Genomic DNA, 24,442 nt, shown 5'->3' on the forward strand with positions numbered 1-24,442 from the left:
TACAATCTGAAGTAGAATCTGCTAAGATGTATTTCAAATATGTACGAAGGAGAAAAAGACTTAGTTGGGCAAATGTACAAAACTTGCAAAAATGGAAGTTGTTTAAATCCTATAGTCGTTTGTTATCTTACTGAACAATAGGTACTTCACAGGAAAATATTTTAGTCTATCTTGTGTTACTCAACCATTCGTGTCAACAGTGAACTTCATTCACTCTTGTGGACTAAATATTGTCAATTTCATGAATTTTTGTCAGATATAGAGGCTGAATATTCTAACTTGACCCACCAACAGCAGTTCAACAGCTTAGCGATTGTAAGGATTTTTTTGTTGTTGTTTCATCTGTTTGTTTTTGTATTTTTATAGCTCATGGCTGGAATTGAGAAATTTTTCTGAGCCAGAAGAACCACCCTCAATCACTATTACTGAATACTGAATGGAATTAGCTTTTGCTGGACACTTAATAATGTTACTTAATAAATTTAACCTAAAATTACAAAGCAAAAATGCTTCTTACATGTGACATTTATGCTGCAGTGAAATCATTTCAATGACAACTGACACTTTTTGAACCACAAGTAATGTCTAGTTACTTAATCACTTCCTGTGCTGTTAAAAGTTAATACAGACTAGATTTGCATTCCCACACGAATTTTCTGTGGATATATTTTCTGAGCATAAAATCCATGGTGTTTTATGGACCCTGATGTGAGTGCAAAGGAAATTTCTGTATTTCAAAAGCAGTTTAACTGTGTTTTTGAGGAACTCCCACTTAAACATCAATTGGAAGTGATCATTCTGCAATGTAAGAATATGCTAAAACACAAATGTCAAGAGAAGAATCTGATAGAATTCTGTAAGTGCGATCTAAGAGATCAATTGTTGTTTAGTTGCTAAGTTGCATTCGACTCTTTTGCAACCCCAAGGACTGTAGCTCAGCAAGCTCCTCTGTCCGTGGGATTTCCCAGGCAAGAATACTGGAGTGGGCTGACATTTCCTTCTCCAGGGGATCTTCTCAATCCAGAGATCTCTGCATCTCTTGCATTTCAGGCGGATTCTTTACCGCTGAACTACCAGGGAAGCCCCAAGAGATGAATATACTCAATTAAAACTCAGATGCTTGTGGATTGATATTAGTATGTGGCAGTACTTATCTGTGTTAAGATTTTTCTCAAAGATGAAATACATAAAATCTCATTACTACAGATAAGCATTAACAGATAAATACCTGTATCTGATTTTTTATTAAGACCTTTATTAACAGTTGCTTGCAATTTGTCGATTCTTTTGAAAAAATCAAGTTGTAAGTTTTTATTACAGATTAAAAATGAGATTCTTAGCAATCTTGACAAATTGAAACAATTTATAAACCTTTAAAAATGTATTAAAAAAATAAAAGGGAATTCCCCAGTGCTCCAGTAGTTAGGACTCTGCACTTGCATTGCAGGGGGCATGAGTTCCATGCCTGGTTGGAAGCTGAGATCCCACATGCTGCGAGATGTGGCCAAAAAAAAAAAAAGTGTAACTGATTTTGATAATAGGAAACACTCACTTTGAATGCTAATTAAGTGAAATATTATCCTCTTCATAAAAGAATGTCATTCCTCTCACTAGAATTCCATTGATAAAACATTTGTGAAAATTTGTTTTCTCTAGTGATATAAATACCTACATAATGTTCTTGATTTTACCTGTTGGCTTTCAAAGCCTAAATTATTTACTCTCTAGCCTTTTGCCCATCCCTGAACTAGACTAAGCCACATGAGGGAGGGAGACTATTTATAACTGATCACTATGCAACCAGTATGTATTATTAAGCACATTGCCTGCACACAGTAGAAGATAAAGAAATACTAAATAACATAGACTTATAGGGATGACATTGCACTAAGACCTAAGGAGAAAATGCTGTGAGTCTTAAAGACTTGACACTTCTTTTATGCTTTAACTCAGGTTCATTTGAAGGCTAGCAGATGGCTTTAAATTCCCATTGGTTTACATCTTGTATATCTAGAACACTACCCTTCTTCCAGCTACTCTGTCAATTTTCTGGTCACCAGCTCCTGCTTTCTTCAGTAAGTTCTCTGTTAAAAATCCACTATTTTGGTGTCGTCATTTGAAATGATCCAATGTAAGCTGTCTAAATGTCCTTATTCTGGGTGGCCCCAGGTTCTGGTCCTCCACAAAGAGCATTCTGGGAGAGTTTCTGGGTTGAGGAAGGAAGGGTGGGAAGATGTTCCCTAAACCTGTGGCAAACGGGATCATTCAGATGTCTCTATTTGCAAATCACCTGATTAGCATAGAGTATCCAAAAATACATAATGAAGTCTCATGATTCAACAATACAGTAATAAATAGCCCAATTAAAAATGGGCAAGGATTGGAGTAGGCATTTCTCCCAATACGATATTTAAATGTAAATAAAAAAGTATATGCAAAGGTGCTCAGTATCATTAGCCATCAGAGAAAGGCAAATCAAAATGGCAATAAGATACCACCACACACTCACTAGGATGGCTATAATAATAAAAAAAGATTATTGGTGAGGACATGAAGAAATCATAACCCCACATACACTGCTGGTGGTAAATGTAAAATAATAAACCTGCTTTGGGTAACATTCTTAGGAGTTCCTCAAAAAGTTAAACATAAGGTTATCATATAACCCAGCAATTCCACTCCTTAGTAAACATCTGAGAGAACATATGCCCTCACAAATCATAAAAGTATAACATATGTTCTTACAAAAACCTGTTCACCACTGTTCATAGTAGCACTGCTGTACTCATTAGATTACAAAAGTGGAAATAACCCAATTGTCCACCAACTAATGAATGAAGATACACAATGTGGTATATCCATACAACAGAATATTATCCAGTCATAAAAAGGAATGAGGTTCTTTTTTAGTGATTATTTTAACTAATTGATTCATGGTACAACATGGATTACCTTTGGAAACAAAACTGAAAGAAACCTGATACCAACAGCCACATATTGTATGATTTCATTCATTAGAAATTTCCAGAAGAGGCAAATCCAGAGAGACAGAAAGCTAGATTAGTGGTTACCAGGGGCTGGGAAAGAGGTGGAAAGAGTGCCAGCTAAGGGATTTCTTTTGGGGAATGATGAAAATATTAGGTAGTGGTGATAGTTGCAAAACTTCGTGAATATACTAAAACCCACTGAATTATGCACTTTGAAAGGGTGAAGTATATGTTATGTGAACCAGATTTCAAGTTCTAAGATTCCTCGACTTCGTTAGGTACTCATCCTGAATCAGTCAGTTGAGTTCACTTGCTCAGTCGTGTCCAACTCTTTGTGACCCCATGAACCGCAGCACGCCAGGCCTCCCTGTCCAGCACCAACTCCCGGAGTCCACCCAAACCCATGTCCATTGAATCGGTGATGCCATCCAGCCATCTCATCCTCTGTCGTCCCCTTCTCCTCCTGCCCTCAATCTTTCCCAGCATCAGGGTCTTTTCAAATGAGTCAGCTCTCCGCATCAGGTGGCCAAAGTATTGGAGTCTCAGCTTCAACATCAGTCCCTCCAATGAACACCCAGAACTGATCTCCTTTAGATGGCCAATCAAATCACATTTAGAGGCACATTTAAAATCTGTATTATGCATACAAAGTGTAAATAGCCCTTTTTTATTTCTAGTTACATATATGTATATACATATGTAATATGTATAGTAATATAAATGAATAATTTAAATGATGAAGAGTGTCCCAAGTAAAGCAGTCCCCCAGAACTTAGGCCAAGGCAAAGGAGGTTCTGGCAGAGACCAGGGATCCCCCCGTGCATCTTGGACTGATGGGACGGCCCGGAAGTTCACGTGACTACCGTTGACACGTGACCAAGTTTCCGTTGGAGAGAGCCGCGACGCATATGTGACGTCACTTTTGCGCGACCCTTAATTTTGGCTTAGCGTTTTCTGGTTGCCGCTCTGAAGTATGCCTAAAGTAGTGTCGCGGTCCGTCGTCTGCTCTGACACCCGGGACCGGGAGGAATATGACGACGGCGAGAAGCCACTTCACGTCTACTACTGTTTGTGCGGCCAGATGGTCCTGGTGCTGGGTGAGTATTCTGCAAGGAGTGCAACTTCGGGTTCTCGAGGGCGGATTTCCCCTGGCTGTGATCTGAGAGCCGCGTCTCTTTGAAGATTTTCCCCTCCATTAAAATCCTCCGTTCCCATCGCCGCCTCACTCCAGGGAGCTTTTCTGTATTGTGCTTCATCTTGTAATTCTGTATGCAGACCGCCTTCAAAAGGAAATTCCTCCTTTAGAAAAAATATACTCCCTGTTCTCCCTCTCTGCCTCTAGAAACTTTGTGACCTTTCTGCCGCGTACAAGGATTTTGTAATAGCTTTTATCAAGTGAAAAGAACTCTTCCCCATTGAGCCTACATTTTCCTCGAGCTATAACCTCATTTCTTTGCTTTTTTTACAGCAAAATTTCTAAAAAGAATTGCGTCTGTGGGCTGTCTCTGCATCCTCATTTCCCATTCCTTCTTGCCCTCACTTTTTCACCTAACCATATAAACGTTATTTGTCAAAGTTACTAACCAACGTGTTACCTGTTTCAATGCTCAATTATCAATGCCCATTTAAATCCCCCTCTCAGTAGCATTTTACAGAGATGATCAGTCCGTCTTTCTTGAAACCCTAACCCTAGCCCAGTATCTCAGAATCTTTCTTGACTTCTGCGTTCAGCCCATCAGTACATTCTTCAGGTGCTTCCTTGAAAAGCTGTCCAGAATCTGACTACTACTTACCACCTCCATTTTTACCACTCTAGTCCAAGCCCCTCCTTTCCTAAGCATATGTACCAGGAACAGAAAGAGTCATAGAAAACTTGAAAGGCAGTGCTGGGAAGGACTTTTGAGGTAATATAATCAAATAAGGGGAAAGACTCCCAAAGAGGAAGTGGTTTGCCGAAGATCACCAGTAACACAGCTGGAGCTAAATCCAGGTCTCCTAACACCAAGTCATTTTTTTGTTGGAAAATTTAATAATAGCCTTCAATAAATGTGATAATTTTAGTAAAAATTACAGTGCAAAGGCCCCCCGCCGAAAAGTTTTGATTGCCTCAGGGTATTTTTCAGTGACTCTTGTGACCAAATCTTTCTTCATTCCTTTAGACTGTCAGTTAGAGAAGTTGCCCATGAGGCCCCGGGACCGGTCCCGTGTGATTGATGGTGCCAAACACGCCCACAAGTTTTGTAACACCGAAGACGAAGAGACTATATATCTTCGGAGGTAAGACCTTGATGTTCTGTCTAGGATTTTCTGCTTGTGTTGGGGTCTAGTTCTGAGAAGTATAAATACCCCATCTAGTATCAAACAGGTCATGTATTTGGGGCCCAATACTTTGACATTTGTGGTGGTTCTCAACTTCTGTTAATACAGCCATGTTTTTATTGTGCACATGTTTTTATTGTGCTTTGCTGAAATGGTGAAATGTGATTCTGTTGTCATTTGATAGCTGTAATTTGGGGGTTTTGCAAGTAAAATGAGTTTATTCAACTTGTAATCTCTTGGAGCACACCAGGGCACACTGCGTTAATGACTGGATCTGCAAAGATGAGTAAGGCACCGTCCTTACCATTAAAGAGCTCATGGCTCAACAAGGGAATGGACTACCTATTGTGATATGATAAAATACTGGTGTGAACAGAAGGCTCTGGGAAAACAGACGGGAGCAGGTCATCTTGCCTGACTGGTGGTCAGGAAAGACACCAAAAGGTGGTGGCATTTGTGTTTGGCCTTGAACTAGGATTTCATCAAGTAGATGAGGAACATTCCAGGCGGAAGGACTATAGAAGCATTAAAAGCATCGAATACAGTGTGCTTGGGAAATTTAAGTAGTCCCTTGTGGCTAGAGCCCAGGTTACCTTACCAGAACGGGTTCGTGGAGCCTGGAGTAGGGACAGAATAAAATGCTAAAGTAGACAAGTTTGGATTTTATCTATAGGCAATACACTACATCAAGTAAACAAGCAAAGAACCCTGCCCTTACAGAGCTTATATTCTATTGTTGAACCAGAAAAAACTACCAGCTGACATCTAGCTATGTGTATTTAAGAAACTGAACTGTTATCAGCCCACACTGATGAAAAGAGTTAGAAACTATTGCTAGGCAACATTCAGTGCCAAATCAGGGTAGAATTATGCAGTTGAAGAGGAAAATGGTTATATACAAAATACAAATGGAGGGTGCAGATTATAAAACATATGAAATTCACAAAAGAAGGCCCCCCAGGTAACACTGGGGAAGATTTATACATAACATGCTCTATCTAAAGCAAATTCATTCTCTTGTGCTTTTCCTCTCTGTTAACCTTTATTTGGGTTTCTGATTTTGAAAATTATTAACTGACTATCTTTAGGATTATCAAAATATTTATTACATGTATTATATTAGTTAATACAGACAGTAATCTAACAACACAACTAAGCCACAGGCTCCTGTGGCACTATAAGGCAGATGCCCTCACCTCTAGGCCAGAAAACTGGGTGGCCCCAGACTGCAGTGGCAACCCTGGAATCCAATCAGCCTGATCCTGGGAGTGAGCCAGCCTTTAGTGCCCGATATTGCCCCGGCCAGTGGTCTCTGGCCAAGTGCCTCTGTTGGGCCAGAGTTCTCAGAGTTTACCAACAAGGCATGGTAGACTTCCCCCTTGGTTGACGTAGTTCTTGCTCTAATCATGAACAGTCTTTTCAAGGGCCCACTTGAGCATGCTCCCTTCCTAACCAGGGCGAAATTTCAGTCTGATCATACCCTTCCTTTTTAGCCAGCTGAATGTGGGAGCCCTGGTTACTGAAAATATGGCAGTCTGCCTAATCACGTGCCCTGCAACCTGTCACTTTCCACATCCACTACCAGCCTGTCTTGATTATGGTGTCTTTGTATTAAGTTTTGAAATTAAGTGTGAATCTACCAACTTTGTTCTTCTTCAAGATTGTTTTTTGGCTATTCTGGATTCTTTATAATTCCATGTGAATTTTAGGATCAGCTTGTCAATTTCTGCCAAAAAAAAGCCAACTGGGATTTTGCTAGGGATTATGTTGAAGTTATAGGTTCATTGGAAAGTATTGCCATTTTGACAACATTGTGTCCAGTCCATGAACATGGAACGTCATTCCATTTACTTAGCTCTTTAATTTCTTTCAGTGATGTTTTGTAGTTTTCAGTGCACAGGTTGTGCACTTCTTTTGTTCAGTTTACTCCTAAGTATTGTATTCTTTTTGATGCTGTTGTAATTGGAATTGTCAACTGATCTTAGAGGAAAGGTTTGTTGTTTACCAGTGAATATGATGTTCATGTATGTGGCTTAGTAGATGGGAATTTTTCATAGATGCCTTTTATAAGGTAGAGGAGGTTGCCTTCTATTTCTAACATATTGAAGGGGCTTTGAATTTTGTCAAATGCTTTTTTTGCATCTAAGATGATCTATGTGTTTTTTCTCTTTTATTCTGTTATTATAGTGTATCACATTGATTGGTTTTTTGGTATGTTGCACCAATCTTGCATTCCTGGGATAAATTCTGCTTGGCCATGTGGTGTAATCGTTTATATGCTGCTTGATTCGGTTTTTGCTTTTTTTTTTTTTAGGATTTTTGTCTGTATAATTTTAAGCAACGTTGATCTCTAGTTTGTTGTTTTTGTTGTTCTTGTGATAGTTTTGCCTGATGTTCAGGTAATACTGGCCTCACAGGATGAATTGGGAAGTGTTTCTTCCTCTTCCGAAATGTTTGTGAAGCATTGGTATTAATTCTTCTTTGAACTTTTGGAGGAATTCCCCAGTGAAGCCACTGGTCCTGGGCTTTTCTTTGTGCGAAGTTTTTTGATCACTAAATCAATCTCCTTATACTTGTCATAGTCTAGTCAGATTTTATTTTTCCAGTGAGTTTTGGTAGTTTGTGTCATTGTATCATTCCTGGAATATGTCCTTTTCATCTAGATTATCTGGTTTGTTGGTGTATAGTTATTCATAGTATAATCTTAAAATCTTTTTTTTTTAATGTCTTATCAGTAGTACCCCCTTGATTTTTTTAGGTCCCAAGAACACTAGACTATTTGTAATTCTCTGAATATGCTCTGCTGTTTTGCCTTTTGTACAGAGTTGCCCCTCTGCTTGAAATCCCATTTTTCTATCAGGACTGCTGACTGCTCACGAAGCCTTTGATAACTGCCTCAGACAGATTTGGTGCTGCCACCTCTATGTTCCCGTCACCCTGTTCACTTTCCTCCATCTAAGAACTTACCTCTGTGGTTATAATTTTCCTCGCTAAACTTAAATTCTTCTAAGAATTCATTTAGTCAGTATTTATTGCAGTACTGTGCTCAGCTCTGGGAATAGAGTGTGAGACAGACAGGCATGGTCTCTGCTGATCTCTGATCTCATGGACCTTACAGTCTAGTGGGATGACAAAAAATAAAGTAATTATGATTATGGAAAGTCATACGAATGAAACAAAGGGCTCATCCAGGATCACATGAGAACCTCTTCGAAAAGGTGTTCAGGGAAGGCTGTTATAACTAGGTGATATTTGAACTGACACCAAAAAAGATAAGAATGTAACAGGTGAGAAGTGCATTCCAGGCAGAGAAAAGAGTGTATGTGAAAGATCAGAGATGGGAAAGCACTTGTTTATTCCAAGAACAGAGGAAGGCTGGTGTGGAGAGGTCACAGTGAGCGGGGAGGAAAGTAGGAGATGAGGCTGGGCCGGATTCTCTGCCCAGCCAGTGCCTAGAAGGCCATGGTGAGGAGTTTGTGTTTTATTCTAGCTGTCCTGGGAAGTCACTCTTGACTCTCTTTGGAGAACGATTAAGAATGAGATAGTAATGGAAGCAGGTTCTAGAATAAGTGCTCAGAATTTTTATTTTAGATATGAACTTAGAGTGGTGAAGTCCTAACTAAGTATCATATACACGATTGATTTGATCACACAAAAATCTAAAATTTCCACGTGGGGGAAAAAGTCAAAGGCAAATGTCCAGCTGGAGAAGAAATATTTGCAAGAACCCTTAACATTTGCAAGTTTCCTTAATATAAAATAAAGAGATGGACTTCCCTGGTGGTCCAGTGGTTAAGACTCCATGGTTCCATTGTAGGGGTGCAGGTTTGATCCCTGGTGGGGAAATAAAATCCCACATGCTGCACAGCTTGGTCAAAGCACAACACAAAACAATAAGAATAGAATAAAATGACAACTCAGTAGGCCAAAAATAGACTGACTGTTAATCAAAAAAAGAAAATACAGATGTTTATTAAATATATGAAAAGATGCCTAACTTCACTCTTTAAAAAAATAGAAATGCAAGTTTTGAGATCTCATTTTTCCCATGCCAGATTGGCCATCATATATTTTAATAACACACTGTGTTGGTAAGACTGTAGGGAAACGGAAAGTCTCACATTGGTGGTGGGGTATACAGTGGTTCAGCTTCTGTGCAGAGTAATTTGGCTGTTATCTATCAGAATCTGAAGTGAACACACTCAGAGGATTTACCCAGCAGGTAAGACATTTTGGTTCATTCATACAAATAGAATGGAGCCCTTATAAACAATGAAGCAATTCTTTATCAACTGATTGGGAAGGATCACATATTTTTTTAACCAAGATGTAATTTTAAGTGAACAGAGAGGCTGTTTCACTGTAAGTGAACAGGTGGGCTACATTTGTCTAAAAAGGAAGAGAAAACTTTGCTGTGTCATCAACTCTGGGAGGAAGGGAGGAAACCAGTAATAGTATTTGCCTCTGGGGCTGGGGGAGGGAACTGGTTGGAAGATGAGAGGATATTTACCTTTCACTTTATACTCTTTTCTATACTATCTGCACATACTGCTTATTTAAAAAGTTGAAACAGGGAGGGGATGGGAGGAGACTGGGGGGTAGCTGGGACAATAATCTGGGGAAGAGATACTAGTGGACTGGGCTGAGATGGTGGCAGGAGGGTGGAGAAGAGTAGGTTCAAGACCTTTTATGGAGCTAAAATCCACAGGATTTGTGGATGAAGTAGATTGTGGGAGATGACGGAAAGAGAAGACAAAGATGAGTCCCAGGTTTCTATGAAGCAACAGGATGAGTGGAAGAGTCTCTACCTCCCAGTTGATTATCTAAGGCAGTGTTGTGTGGGCTGTTGAGCTTGACCACCTTAGTTCGACCTAGGGCTTGAGTTCAACCTATTCTACTTCCTAGCTCTGTGACCTTGGCAGACTATGTAACTGCTCTGTGCTTCTTCACCCTTGTCTGTAGAATGGGAATGATATCATGACCAACCTCATGGGGTGGTTGTAAGGATTAAAGAGTTTAATATATGTACACTTTAGAACAGCTCCTGGTACATAATAAAAGCTATACAAGTGATTACCACTGTTGTTATTGTTGGTGTTATTGTTACTGTGAACCTGACTGCTTCTGTGACTATAACTACTACCACGCTGCCTCCTCTGTCAGGAGGGTGCCTGTGGATGGAAGAAGTGCTTTAAAATAAATACATGTATGGAGAAGGAAATGGCAACCCACTCCAGTATTCTTGCCTGGAGAATCCCATGGATAGAGGAGCTTGGTAGGCTACAGTCCACGGGGTCACAAAGAGTCGGACACGACTGAGTGACTTCACTTTCACTTTCATCAATGATACTCATGTGCCTCTGTACTAATGCATTATAAAATACACACAAAATAAAAAATGTTATAAAAAAAATAAAATAAATACATGTGTAAATCAACAGCTGATCTAGGAAAGGAAAGCTTTTGAAAAGCCTTTTTAACATTTGAAGAAATGAGCAAGTGAGGTTGGTAGGTTATGAGATTTGTTCGTATCTTTTTTAACTTTCATTTTCTGTGCAGACCGGAAGGCATTGAACGACAGTACAGGAAGAAATGTGCAAAGTAAGTATTAACAGTGTGGGTTTCCCTGAGCATAAGAAAGTCGAGGTAGTGATGTGTTAGGAAAAGCATCATTTGGAGACAGTTCTCTGTTATATCTTTATCCTTATAATCTTAACCTGCCTTCAGACTTCAGTTATGCAGATAGGCTTCTTGAAGAGCTGCAGTTGGCCAAATAACATCGCTGACCAACTGGCCACAAAAAATGGGTTTTGAAACATAGAATTATTTTTTAATTGAGATGTAACTTATATATAATAAAATTTGCCTTCTTAAATGGACAGTTTGATGAGTATTGACAAAAGCATACAGCCATGTACCATCACCCCTCCTGTGACATAGTACATTTCCAGGGCTCCTTTGCAGTCAGTCCCCCTTCCCCTGGCCAGCACTGGCCTACCTTCTGCTGCTGTGGTTTTACCTATTCTAAACTGTGACATAAACTCTGCAGTGTGTGTTCTACTACATACAATGTGTATCTCTTTGATCTGGTTTCTTTCACATAGCATGATGCTTTCGGGGTTCATCCCCGTTATGTGTAATGGTAATTTGTTCCTGTTTATCACTGAGTAGCACGCACAGTTCATTTAACCATTGACCCATTGAAGGTCATTTGAGTTGTTAATGGCTTTGGCTATTACAAATAAAGCTGCTGTGAACATTCCAGTATAAATCTTGTGGGAACATGTATTTTCTCTTGGAATGGAGTTGCTCAGTCTAACATAGTGTAATTTAATCCAAACGTATTTATAAAGTCTATTACAGGACCACAGCCCCAAGAACTGTAGAGAGTATTATTTAAAGATATATGTGATTTCCAGCTTTAGGTTGTTAGTAGTGAGAATATGAAACTTTAACAAGTTTAATCTTGTTGATGTAATTACAATTCACTCTTGGATCACCGACTCAATGGACATGGGTTTGGGTGAACTCTGGGAGTTGGTGATGGACAGGGAGGCCTGGCATGCTGCGGTTCATGGGGTTGCAGAGTCAGACACAACTGAGCGACTGAACTGAACTGAACTTGGCTCTCAGAAGACTCAGACTAGGAGAATTAAAGCAGGGAACTGGCTAAGAAGATGTTTTAGTTTACAGCCACATTAGATTTGTTAGATGAATTTAATCATATCTTATGGGTGTGGGTCTACTTCATTTAGCTGAAAATGTAGAGTAGAAATGACCAACCACAGAAAATATGCTGTGAACTTAGTTCTGATTGCTCAGAACTTAATTGGCGGACCAGCCACAGTGGAGCCTTCTGGCTGCTTCTTGACTCTGCTATAATAGAAGAAGACAGAACCCCACACTAGTTCCCCAGACTTCTAGGAAGAATGGCAGCAGTTTTGACTGGAAAGCAGTCACTAGCAGGAGCCAGCGTTTGCCATACTTGTCTAGTGATCAGAACTGCATGGGATGCTAAAAGAGATTTGCAGGCCTCAGCCCCCAGAGTAGCTCAGTCAGGGTCCCCTGGGGGAAGGACCTCGGAATCTGATTGGCAGTTGTAACAAGCGCCCTCTGTGATTCTTATCAAGTAGTTTTTTGGGAAACATCGGGAAGAGCTGATCATAAGTTGATGCCACAAGCACACATAGTTGCAGAGTCTGAGCCCACTTTACGAAGCAGTGTTTTGGGGGTTTGGATCCTGAGGCCTGCCTGAGATTCACTCTGTTATTTGTAGGTGTGGGCTGCCGCTCTTCTACCAGTCCCAGCCCAAGAATGCTCCTGTGACCTTCATTGTGGATGGAGCAGTGGTCAAGTTTGGCCAGGGTTTTGGGAAAACAAACATATACACTCAGAAACAAGAGCCTCCTAAGAAGGTAATTATCACTGAAGGAGACAGATGGGTTAATGGAGCTGCAGATGTAGTCCTAAAACTTTAGATTATGGTGCATGACAGCGTGCCCCTTGTGTATGCTCTCTTTATTAAGAGGATGCCATTTTTGTATAAGCAGATGTTACAAAACTTTAACATCTATCGTGTGTTCTTTTTTCTTTCCTACAGTCTGCTTTATGAGTAAAGTTGAAAATTGTATGGCTTTTATTCACATGTACTTCCTTTGAAATTTCTTCTTTTTCCAGTGTGAGCAATTAGAGATGGAATGCAGAAAGTTAATCTTTAAATATATTTTGAAAACCCTTGATGTCAAATATTAGAAAACGATAGTGCAGATTAAAAGATGGGCACTTTTAGATAGGCCATTCTGTCCCAAAGAGGTGGATATTCCCCCAACAATCCCTCCCCTGCAACACCCAGGCTTGGACACTTGCACACTCACACTCATACACACTCAAGCACACACTGCTCAGAGAGATGAACTAGACTGGTTCCTCTTCCTGCACCTCCAGGTGATGATGACCAAGCGGACTAAAGACATGGGCAAGTTCAGCTCTGTGACTGTGTCTACTATTGATGAAGAAGAAGAAGAGATTGAGGCTGTAAGTGCTTTTGCCCTCAGGGGAGTTGGATGGAAGGGGATGAAGGGGGACTCTCAACCTAGACCATTGAATAGCAGAAAAGCTAGAAACTTCCCTCGTAGACCTCACTCTAGCTACTAAGGAACACTGTGACAGCGGCTAGTTCCTGTTTCCCTGGATTTCAGGGAGATCTGTTTCAGGGACATCTGTAGGATGAGGCACAGGGAGTTGGACTAAATCAGTCATTTTTTAAAAAAATTTATTTATTTATTTTTTCATACTGTTTTTTGAGAGGCCTTAGGAGGCGCATCCCTCTTCAGTTGAAAAACTACCGGGCTCAAGGATTTCCGGTCCCTTTCAGTCCAGCTCTGACAGTGTGGTCATCTGTCCTTAGCAGGAGAAGCAATTCCCTTTATGGTAATTCAGTATAACGATGTTTACACAGAGATGTTCTCTGTTATTTAAACATGGTTTCAGCTGAAACCTGACTCCCCCAGATTACTGAAAAGCTGAAGAGTGGAACGGAAGCTGAATTCAGCCACTTCAGTAGTGATTTCATAACCCGAGGAGTATAAACTACTCCAGAGGTCTCTGTTATTCCTCTTGGGTGAGACTGCTGGCCTGAGGATGCTTCATTCTTCCCTCAGAGAGAAGTTGCTGACTCGTATGCGCAGAATGCCAAGGTGATTGAAAAGCAGCTGGAGCGCAAAGGCATGAGCAAGAGGCGCCTGCAGGAGCTGGTGAGTGGCGTGGGGTCGGAGGGGGCAGGCACTGGCCTGAACTGTTCCAGTTCCTCCATCTGAAAGACCCTCGGGTGGGCGGGGGAACCCTTTAGGAAGTCTTTCGGGGATGTGGTATAGCTGGCTGCCAGGTGTCTAACCCTGGGTGTGGCTATCCGTACATACCCTGCTCTGTGATAGTGAGCAGGATCCCAACCCCCAATAATAGTTCTGGTTAGTCAGCCCCAACCAGAATGATCATTTAATCTGCTACTTGTGGTCCAAGGTCAGGAGTCCAAGATCAGGCTGCATGGGCACGCCCCCAGGATGGGAGGTGTACAGTGAGGCTACACTGGGGGGCCAGGATTGGGACTTTTCACTGCTGCTTAAAGCACTGCTCCCACCACCACTGTCTGGGCTCTTTGTTGAGCACGCCTCTCCTTGTGTGATGGAGCCTACATTTCTGTTTTCCTGATAATAATTTACGTATGATGTTTCTTTAAGACATCCTCTGTAGAGGATATTTTTGGTGACACAGGTAGTGGGTCTTGAGAGCCATTTGACCTTGCCATAGTGATCTAGAGAGAGCCATGCTTATCAGATTTTCTGAAGTGAAGGGCCAGTGCATCTTCTTTTTTAAAAATTTGTCAAGAGCAGGTTGGTAATTTATAAAATGTCATAAAAAGGAATTTGCCTTAGTTCCTTTTATGAAATTATTTTATTATTCTGTCAAATTGCTATGTGGGTGTACATGCTAAGTCACTTCAGTCATGTCTGACTGTGACCTTATGGACTTTACCTGCCAGGCTCCTCTGTCCATGGGATTCTCCAGGCAGCAATACTGGAGTAGGTTGCCATGCCCTCCTCCAGGGGATCTTCATGACCCAGGGATCTCCGGCATTGGCAGGCAGATTCTTTACCACTAGCACTACTTGGGAAGTCAAATTGCTATAAAAGCTTCTAAATGCTTACTGTCAATTTTTGTTTGTATCTTTGTGGACTGATAACAAACAGTTCATGGACTGCATAACTTTTAAGTAGCACTGTTCTAGAACAGGGTTTGGAGAAGGCAATGGCACCCGACTCCAGTACTCTTGCCTGGGAAATCCTATGGGCGGAGGAGCCTGGTGGGCTGCAGTCCATGGGGTCTCTAAGAGTCGGGCACGACTGAGCGACTTTGCTTTCACTTTTCAGTTTCATGCATTGGAGAAGGAAATGGCAACCCACTCCAGTGTTCTTGCCTGGAGAATCCCAGGGACAGGGGAGCCTAGTGGGCTGCCGTCTATGGGGTCGCACAGAGTCGGATACGACTGAAGCGACTTAGCAGCAGCAGAACAGCATTATTCCTCCTGTTCTGCTAAGAACAGGATACTGGTATGTCATAATATTGATTCCCCCAGCTCTTCAGGGATCCTGGAGCTGTGTAATCCTTATACTGATTGCCTTTGACCACAGCCCTGTGTGTTTACCCCATTTTACCATACAGATGTTATCATCGTCTATGTGTATCATAACATCAGAAAGGTTGGAAAACAGTTGCTATTCATCACAATTTTTTTTAATTAAAAAAAAAATTATTTGGCTGCACTGAGTCTTAGTTGTGGCATGTGGGATCTAGTTTTTTCCCTGATCAGGGACTGAACCCAGGCCCTCTGCATTGGGAGTGTGGAGTTTTAGCCACTAGACCTCCAGAGAAGTCCATCATGATTTTAGATACACGGTTCTAGTTTGTACACTAAATGAGCATGAGGGGATCGTGTTGGGGAAGTTAGAATAAGGCAGGAAAATCAGAATTTAATGTCATGTATCCAGATATAAACTTTTCTTCCTTTCCAGGCTGAACTGGAAGCCAAGAAAGCAAAAATGAAGGGAACCTTGATTGACAACCAGTTCAAATGATCAGGACCTTTCTGTGGACCCAGGCTGGAGGCAAGCATTTAAGATCAGGATGAAAAAGAGTGTTTTCTTGACTACATGGACTTATGCTCCTTTATGCTCCAGCAGAAAGCTTTACGTGGCTTTCCAGTGATTATCCTACATTCAGTGAGGTCTTTGAGTCCATCTGACCTGATTTCTAGAGACAGATTTTTCTCAGTCTTTCTGTATTTATGTCTTCTGTACTATTTTTTGTTCATTTGATGTAAACTTCTTCATCTGTGTAGAAGAAGCTCTATGAATAGATCAATGCTTGTGTGTCTCTAGTTTCTGAAGGAGCTGTTCTTATTCCTTCTTCAAAGTTAATAAAATGTTTAAAGATTTTTGAAAAAAGAATATTGTGATGTGTCATAGAAAAAAGCTGCATGAGTTATATTTAAAGTTACAGCAAGCCAGATCCTTTTACGTGGCTCTGTCTCTGTTCTTAGACTGGCAGGTATTGGCTAGGGTTTGAATCTCTCCACTGTCTGAGGAAATCCATAACAAGCCAGAATCTGCTTTAAGTTCCCTTTACCTCAAATATTAAAACTTCAGGCAAGTCAGCCCTCATCAGACATTGTGCTGACAGAGGGTAAAGTCAGATTCCAGTAAGAGGGCAAGATACCTCTGATCTGAATGAAAATGGGATCTGGGCATGCAACCCAAGGGAGCTACCATCCTGTCAAGTAGCTGAGAATGTTGCTTCCTTGTGTGGACATGTGGGAGGGACACGTGCTAGAGTAAGACATGATAACTGAGATAAATAAAAGTTATCTGTTGACTCTTTTGTTTAACATTTGCTGTTTGTGAAGGAGCATTGTATACATAAATATTTAATGTCACGCTGCTTCAGTGACACCAGTATGTAGTATTTGCATCATGTTTTTATCTGTTCATCTGTATTGCAAGGTGTTGGGGCAAGAAGAGTACTTTCAGTTCAGTTCAGTTCAGTTGCTTGGTCGTGTCCGACTCTTTGCGACCCCATGAATTGCAGCACTCCAGGCCTCCCTGTCCATCACCAACTCCCGGAGTTCACCCAAACTCATGACCTCCTTATATTACTTACATGGCTTGTACTTAGCATAAGGCATGTAGTGAGAGGCCGATGGGAAATAGTAGGACACTTTTCTTTGCTATTTCCCTCCTGATTTCTGAATTTGGAAGGAGAAGTAGTTTACAGTGAGGGTAGATATGAGCTAGCAAGAACTGGGAGAAAATAGGGGTGGGAGGCCTGGGAAAGCCTGAGATTGGGCTGTGTGGCCAGGATCTCACACTGCATTTAGCTTTCATGTCTCTTCAGTCTCCTCTGATCTATGACAGTTTTTCAGTGGTATCTCCTACTTTTAATTTGCATTTCCCTAATGACAGATGATGCTGAACATATTTTTCTTTTTTTTATTGTGATAAAAAACATAACACAAAATTTACTGTCTTAACCATTTTGAAATGCACAGTGTTGTGCAACAGATTTCTGGAACTTTTTCATCTTATAAATCTGCAAGTGTATACCCATTAAACAATAACTCTCCCTTTCCCCTCTCCCTAGTTCCTCGAACCTCCATCCTACTTTCTATCTCTATGGATTTTACTACTTTAGAAACCTCATATGAGTGGAATCATCCCAGTAGTTGTCTTTTTGTGATTGGCTTATATTTTGCATTGAATAATATTCTCGAGTTTCTTCCATGTTGTACCATATGATAGAATTATGCATAGACCATGTTTTGTTTACACATTCATTCATCAATGGACATTCACGTTGCTTCTACCTCTTGGCTGTTGTGAATAGTGCTGCTGTAAAAACACTGGGTACAAATCTCTTTTCAAGACCCTGCTTTCAACTCGCTTGATTATATATCCAGCAGCGGGATTGCTGGAACATATGGTGGTTGTTATTCAGTTGCTCAGTCATGTCCGACTCTTTGGGACCCCATGGACTGCAGCATGCTAGGCTTCCCTGTCCTTCACCATCTCCTGGAGCTTGCTCAAACTCATGTCCATTGAGTTGGTGATGCCATCTAACCATCTCGTCCTCTGTTGTCCCTTTCTCCTCCTACCTTCAATCTTTTCCAGTATCAGGGTCTTTTCCAATGAGTCAGGTCTTCGTATCAGGTGGCCAAAGTATTGGAGCTTCAGCTTCAACATCAGTCCTTCCAATGAATATTCAGGGTTGATTTCCTTTAAGATGGACTGGTTTGATCTTGCAGTCCAAGGGACTCTCAAGAGTCTTCTCTAGTACCGTAGTTTGAAAGCATCAGTTCTTTGGCACTCAGGCTTTTTATCGTCCAACTCACATCTGTACATGACTATTGGAAAAACCATAGCTTTGACTGTACAGACCTTTGTCAGCAAAGTAATGTCTCTGCTTTTTAACATGCTGTTTATGTTGGTCATAGCTTTTCTTCCAAGGAATAAGAGTCTTAATTTCATGACTAGTCACAATGGAAACAATGATAGACTTTATTTTCTTGGGCTCCAGAATCACTGTGGATGGTGACTGCAGCCGTGAAATTAGATGCTTGCTCCTTGGATCATATGGTAATCCTGTTTAATTTTTTGAGAACCATCCATACTATTTTCCATAGTGACTGTACCATTTTTCATTCCCATCAGTAATATCCAGGGCTCCAATTTCTCCACATCCTCACCATTTCTTTTCTTTTTTTTTGTCTGTTTCTCTCAGCTTGTAGGATCTTAGTTCCCTGCCAGGGATTGAACCTGGGCTCTTGGAGGTGAAAGCACAAAGTTCTAACCACTGGACAGTCAGGAAATTGCCTTTTTTTTTAATAGCAGCCATCCTAACAGCAATGATATATCATAGTTTTGACTTGCATTTCTTCAGTGATTAATGATGTCGAGCAATTTTTCATGTGTTTTTTGGCCATTTATATATTATACTTGGAGAAATGTCTAGTTGAGTCCTTTGCCCAGTTTTAAAATTGGATTATTTGATTTTTTTCATTGTGAGCATATTTTCACTTGCTAATTTTCCATCTGTGTATCTTCTTTGGTGAAGCATATGCTCAGATCTTTTACTTAAGCTGGATTTGTTTTTGTATTGTTGATTTTTAAGAGCTCTTTATATAGTCTGGATAGAAATCTTTGATCAGGTATGTGATTTGCAATATTTCCCAGTCCATGGTTTGTCTTTTCTTTCTCTTAATAGCGTAGTGCCTTTCTGCATGACCCAGGATCATGCAGATTTTTTTTCTGTATTCTAAAAGGTTTGTATTTACATTTAGATCTATGATCCATTTTGAATTAATTGTTGTATAATGTATGAGGCATGTGTTAAGGCTTTTTTTCTTTCATAAACATGTCCAGTTATTCCAGCACCATTTGTTGAAAAGACGTTCCTTTCACCTTTCAGTACCCTTTGTGCCTTTGTCAAAAGTCTGGGAATTCCTTGGTGGTCCAGTGGTTAGAACTCAGAGCTTTCACTGCCATGGGCCTGGGTTTGATTCCTGGTTGGGGAACTAAGATCATGCAAGCCGCATGGCATGGCACGGCCAGAAAAAAAAAAATCAGTTGACTATATTTTTGGACTTTGTCTTCTGTCTATTGTCTGTCTATTCTTGCATCAATACCACACTATTTTGATTTGAGTATTACAGCTTTATATATATCTTGAAATTGGGTAGTATGATGCTTCTTTGTTCTTTTTTAGAATTGTTTTACTTACTCTAGTTCCTTCGGCTTTCCATATAAATTTAGTGGAATGGTATGGTATATCCAGAATTCTTGCTGGGGTTTTGATTGGAACTGTGTAAAATCTAAAGATCAGGTTGGAGGACTTCCCTGGTGGTCCAGTTGTTAAGAATCTGTCTTGCAATGCAGGGAACACAGATTTGGTCCCTGGTTAGGGAACTAAGATCACACATGCCACGGAGAAAGTAAGCCTGCGAGCTGCAACTACTGAGCCTGCGCTCCACAACTAGAGAGCCCATGCGCTGCAATGAAAGATTGTGCATGATGCGATGAAGATCCCACGAGCTACAACTAAGACTTTAAGGTAAGGTAAGGTGAACTCGCTCAGTCATGTCAGACTCTTTGCGACCCCACGGACTGTAGCCTACCAGGCTCTTCCATCCATGGGATTTTCCAGGCAAGAGTACTGGAGTGGGTTGCCATTTCCTTTTCCAGAGGATCTTCCCGACCCAGGGATTGAACCCAGGTCTCCCGCATTGTAAGCAGACGCTTTACAGTCTGAGCCACCAGGGGAGTCTCTAACTAAGACCTTATGCAGCTAAATAAATAAATATGATCCAAAAAAAAAAATCCAACTTGGGGAGAATTGACTTCTTAATAATATTGCATCTTCCAACCCATGAACATGGTCTATCTCTCCATTTATTTAGATCTTTGATTTCTTTTGTCAGTGTTTTATAGTTTTTCATATATAGATACTGCCAATATTTGGTTCAAATGTATACCTTCATTTCTTCTGATGCTATTGTAAACCTTGTTGTTGTTGTTCAGTCACTAAGTCGTGTCTGACTCTTTGCAACCCCATGGACTGCAGCACACCAGGCCTCCCTGTCCCTCACTATCTCCCAGAGTTTGCTCAAGTTCATGTCCATTGAGTTGGTGATACCATCCAACCATCTCATCCTCTGCCGCTGTCTTCTCCTTTTTTCAATTGTAAACCTTACCTCCTTTCAAACAAGGGAAATCATCTCAAGATGTATTTCCAAGCTCGCTAGGCTTATTCTTACATAAACTCAGGCTGTAATTTCCATTTATCTCTTGACCCCACGCCCTGAGTCCTCAGTATGACTTGTCTTATGGTGGTGTTCTGACTCCCCAGAACCAGTGCCTGAGTATTGCTCTTTTCTAGTTGACAGTAACTCTGATCATTGCTTTTGGGGAAGGCCATACAGCAACTTCATATTACATACTTGTGGCAAGGTCAAGGGGGATGCTTCAACTCTTGGTTTAGAGGTCTCTGGGTCAACCAGTCTGGAATGGCAACAGGCCTGGGAAGTGGGCAGTGACATTTCATTATAGCAACAATGAATAGAGTTAGGTGTACACAGGCCAGACCTATAGTTCTTTATTTTTTCAAAAAAAAAATTACAAAAATCTGTAGGGTAACAGTCTTCGGCCCAGATATTTTAAGTCACTGCCGATGAGTCCTAATGTTCAAACATTTTGGCTTAAGCTTTGAACTTGATTTCTATTATGGCAGCCATGCTTAACTGAAAAAAATAGATACCTCTTACCTTCTTTGAATATTATAACATCTACCCTGGAAGCTCCCAATTTAGAGTCAATCCTACAACCTGCTTTCTCTGATTTTTTGCCCAAATAGATGAATGTCCACATGTTATAAATTAGTGGAGTTTGACACTGTGAATTTATGTTTCCCATATCAGATGGGTTCTCACCATAGCTGGTTAATCCTACTATGTGTTTTGGGTCAGGCACTCTCCTGTTCCCCTCAGAAACAATTTAGAGCCTCCACCACTTTTCCCAAACTTCTCTGCCTAAGCAGCTGCTCTCTCTGCAGATGATTTTCCTTCCCAAAGCACCAAGAATATAGGGGCACACTTGGTTGCATATGCTCTCATCCTTTTCTCTCTTTAGTCTCAGAGGAAGAGGTGGCCCTCTTCCTGCTCAAGGCTCATCCACCTTTTATTCAATCAACTAAAATATATATTAAGTATTTATTATTTGATAGATATTGCACTAGAATCTGGGGATATAGTGGAGAACAAAGCAGTTCACATTCTGGGGGCAGGGGTGACCAACAAGTGAACAAGAAAATTATCAGGGGCTTCCCTGGTGGCTCAGTGGTAAAAAATCTGCCTGCCAATGCAGGAAGACACGGGTTCAGTCCCTAGTCTGGAAGATTCCACGTGCCATGGAGCAACTAAGCCTGTGTGCCACAACTATTGAGCCTGTGCTTTAGAGCCTGGGAGCCACAGCTACTGAGCCCACATCCCAGAACTGCTGAAGCCTGTGCTCCCCAACAAGAGAAGTCACTGCGATGAGAAGCCCACTCGCTGCAACTAGAGAAAGCCTGCATGCACAGTGAAAACCCAGCACAGCCAAAACTAATACAAAATAGAGAGAGTTCACAAGCCGGTCAACTCGTGAAACACATATCTTTAAAAATTGCCCTGAGACTGCTTTGTTGTTGTTGTTGTTAGTCGCTCAGTCCTGTCTGACTCTTTGTCACCCCATGGACTGTAGCCCACCAGGCTCCTCCATCCATGGGATTCTCCAGGCAAGAGTACTGGAGTGGGTTGCTGTTTCCTTCTCCAGCGACTCTGCTTGGAATGAAATAAACAATACAGATATATTTTAAAAAGAGAAAATTATCAGTTAAAATAGCGTGATGTGATAGTGACAGTGGTCAGGATGGACTCTAAGGAGGGGCTGTTTGAGCCATATAAGACCTGAAAGATGAAAATACAAAGTCAGCCAGGTAAGGGCCAGGGAGAAAGCATTCCAGATGATGGCAATGGAAAATATAAAGGCCCTTTGGAGAGAGAAGCTTAGCATGTTGAAGGAACAGAAAGAAGGCCAATGTGACTAGATTGTAATGAGTGAGAGAGAATGAACAAACAAGAGGCGAGGTCAGAGGAGTGCGCAGAAGCCAGGCCATGTGTGGCCTTACAGGCCTAAATAAGAATTTGGGGTCTCAAAAGTACAGGGGGAAGTGACTAGACTCTCAAGCAGAGGAGTAACATGATTTATGTTTTAAAATCATTCTGGCTGCTACATGGAGAATGGTTTGTTGTTGAGAGGCAAGAAGAGAAGCAGGGAGACCAAGGAGAAGACTAGCGTAGTAGCCCAGGTGAGAGATGAGAGCGGTTGGACTGGGGTAGTACAGAAAGTGAGAAAAAGTGAATGGAGTGGTGTTCTGGAGGTTTTGTTATCAGTACTAGCTGCTAGACTGTGAGAAGTGAGGTGAAGAGGGAAATCAAGGACAACTTCTTGATTTGTGGTCAAATAACTTGGATGAATTGAAGTGCAATTTATTGAGATGAGGAGGAACCCCATTCAGGAGATAGCCAAGTGCTCTGTTTTGGACATGTTATGTTTGAAATGCCTATTGGCTATTGAAGTGGAGATGTCAGCTTGGCAATTGAGTATGTAGTCAGGCGGGGAGGTCCAGCTAGAGATAGAAATTTGGGAGTTTTCAGCACATTGGTGTTATTTAAAGAGATGTTATCCATGAGATAGGCTGAGACTCCCAAAGATGTAAGTGTAAATAGCAAAGAAAATAGGTCCAGAGATTGAATCCTGGTGCACTCCATCTTTAAATGGTCAAGAGATGAGGAGAAATCAGCATGGAATACTGAATAGAAATGGCTAGTCAAGTCAAAGGAAAACAGAAATATCCTGACAGCTAAGAGAAGTAGGTGTTTTATATCAGACAGGGGCCAGTTAGAAAACAGAAGCCACACTCAGAATTGTAAACAGGAAAATTTAACATGAGGAATTGCTTACTTAGGTGAGACCTATTCGTCCTGGGAAGAGCTGAGAAGCCAAGGAGGTGATGGTTAATTAACCCAGAAATTTAGCAACAGCAGAAAGCTGCTTCTCCTCTCAGTTCAGTTCCGTTCAGTTGCTCAGTCGTGTCTGACTCTTTGCAGCCCCAGGGACTGCAGCACGCCGGGCTTCCCTGTCCATCACCAACTCCTGGAGCTTGCTCAGACTCATGTTCATTGAGTTGGTGATGCCATCCGACTTCTCCTCTACTGGAGGTAAAAGTGATGTCCCTTAAGTCCAGATCAGGGACCACACAGCAGAAGCAGGAAGGCTAGCCCTGCAGGAGTTTTGTCCATGGGGGGAGGCCTATCTAGGGGGAACCACAGAGGATGTACAGTCACCGCTGGAGATGACACTCCAAACGAGGGAAAGGAAGGGGAATACCCTCACTTGTCCACTTCTCTGCTCTTTCATCTTAAGCCATTGATTCTCATTGGCCAAATGTATCAGGAAGTCAGAGGGACAGGGTGGCTGGGAAATGTCTGTTCTACGCCGCAGAGCAGGAGAAGAGGGAATGGCTCTGAGAGCAAACAGCCAAATGACCACCACATGTAAGTAAGATGACGATTTGGAAATGGCTGTGGCATTTAGTGATATGGAGGTCATTGGAGACCTTGACAAGAGCAGTTCAGTGGAGTGGTATGAGCAAAAGCCTGGAGGAGTGAGTTCCAGAGAGAATAAAAGAGGAATTGGAAGCCATGAATACACGCAACTGTTTTTAGTGTTGCTATAAAAGGAAAAGAAAGAATTGGGAGTAGATGAAGTGGGAAATAAGGTTGACAGTAGGTATTTTCGAGATGGGCGAAATAACAACATATTTGAATGGTGATGAGGAAAAAGCCAAGACAGAAATAAAAGTTGATAATGTAGGAAAGAGAGGAATTACTGGAGTGATGTATTTGAATAGGCAGGAGGGGATGAGATCCAGTGTAGAATTGGCATAAAAATAGGATTTGGAGAAAGTCATTCATAAATTTAGAACCGGCCTTA

At 41.3% G+C, this 24,442-nt stretch overlaps 1 protein-coding gene across 1 annotated transcript; it reads left to right on the forward strand.

Moving 5' to 3' along the window:
• Positions 1 to 3,905: 3,905 nt before the first annotated feature.
• On the forward strand, positions 3,906 to 16,306 carry STEEP1 (STING1 ER exit protein 1). Its single transcript, XM_042242030.1, has 7 exons — positions 3,906 to 4,084; positions 5,147 to 5,264; positions 10,866 to 10,907; positions 12,583 to 12,721; positions 13,251 to 13,340; positions 13,967 to 14,059; positions 15,875 to 16,306. The coding sequence occupies exons 1-7, from the start codon at positions 3,961 to 3,963 to the stop codon at positions 15,935 to 15,937; spliced, it is 669 nt and encodes a 222-aa protein (XP_042097964.1). The 5' UTR covers positions 3,906 to 3,960; the 3' UTR covers positions 15,938 to 16,306.
• Positions 16,307 to 24,442: the final 8,136 nt, after the last annotated feature.

The sequence above is a fragment of the Ovis aries genome, chromosome X (assembly GCF_016772045.2).
Source record: "Ovis aries strain OAR_USU_Benz2616 breed Rambouillet chromosome X, ARS-UI_Ramb_v3.0, whole genome shotgun sequence".
Taxonomy (NCBI): domain Eukaryota; kingdom Metazoa; phylum Chordata; class Mammalia; order Artiodactyla; family Bovidae; genus Ovis; species Ovis aries.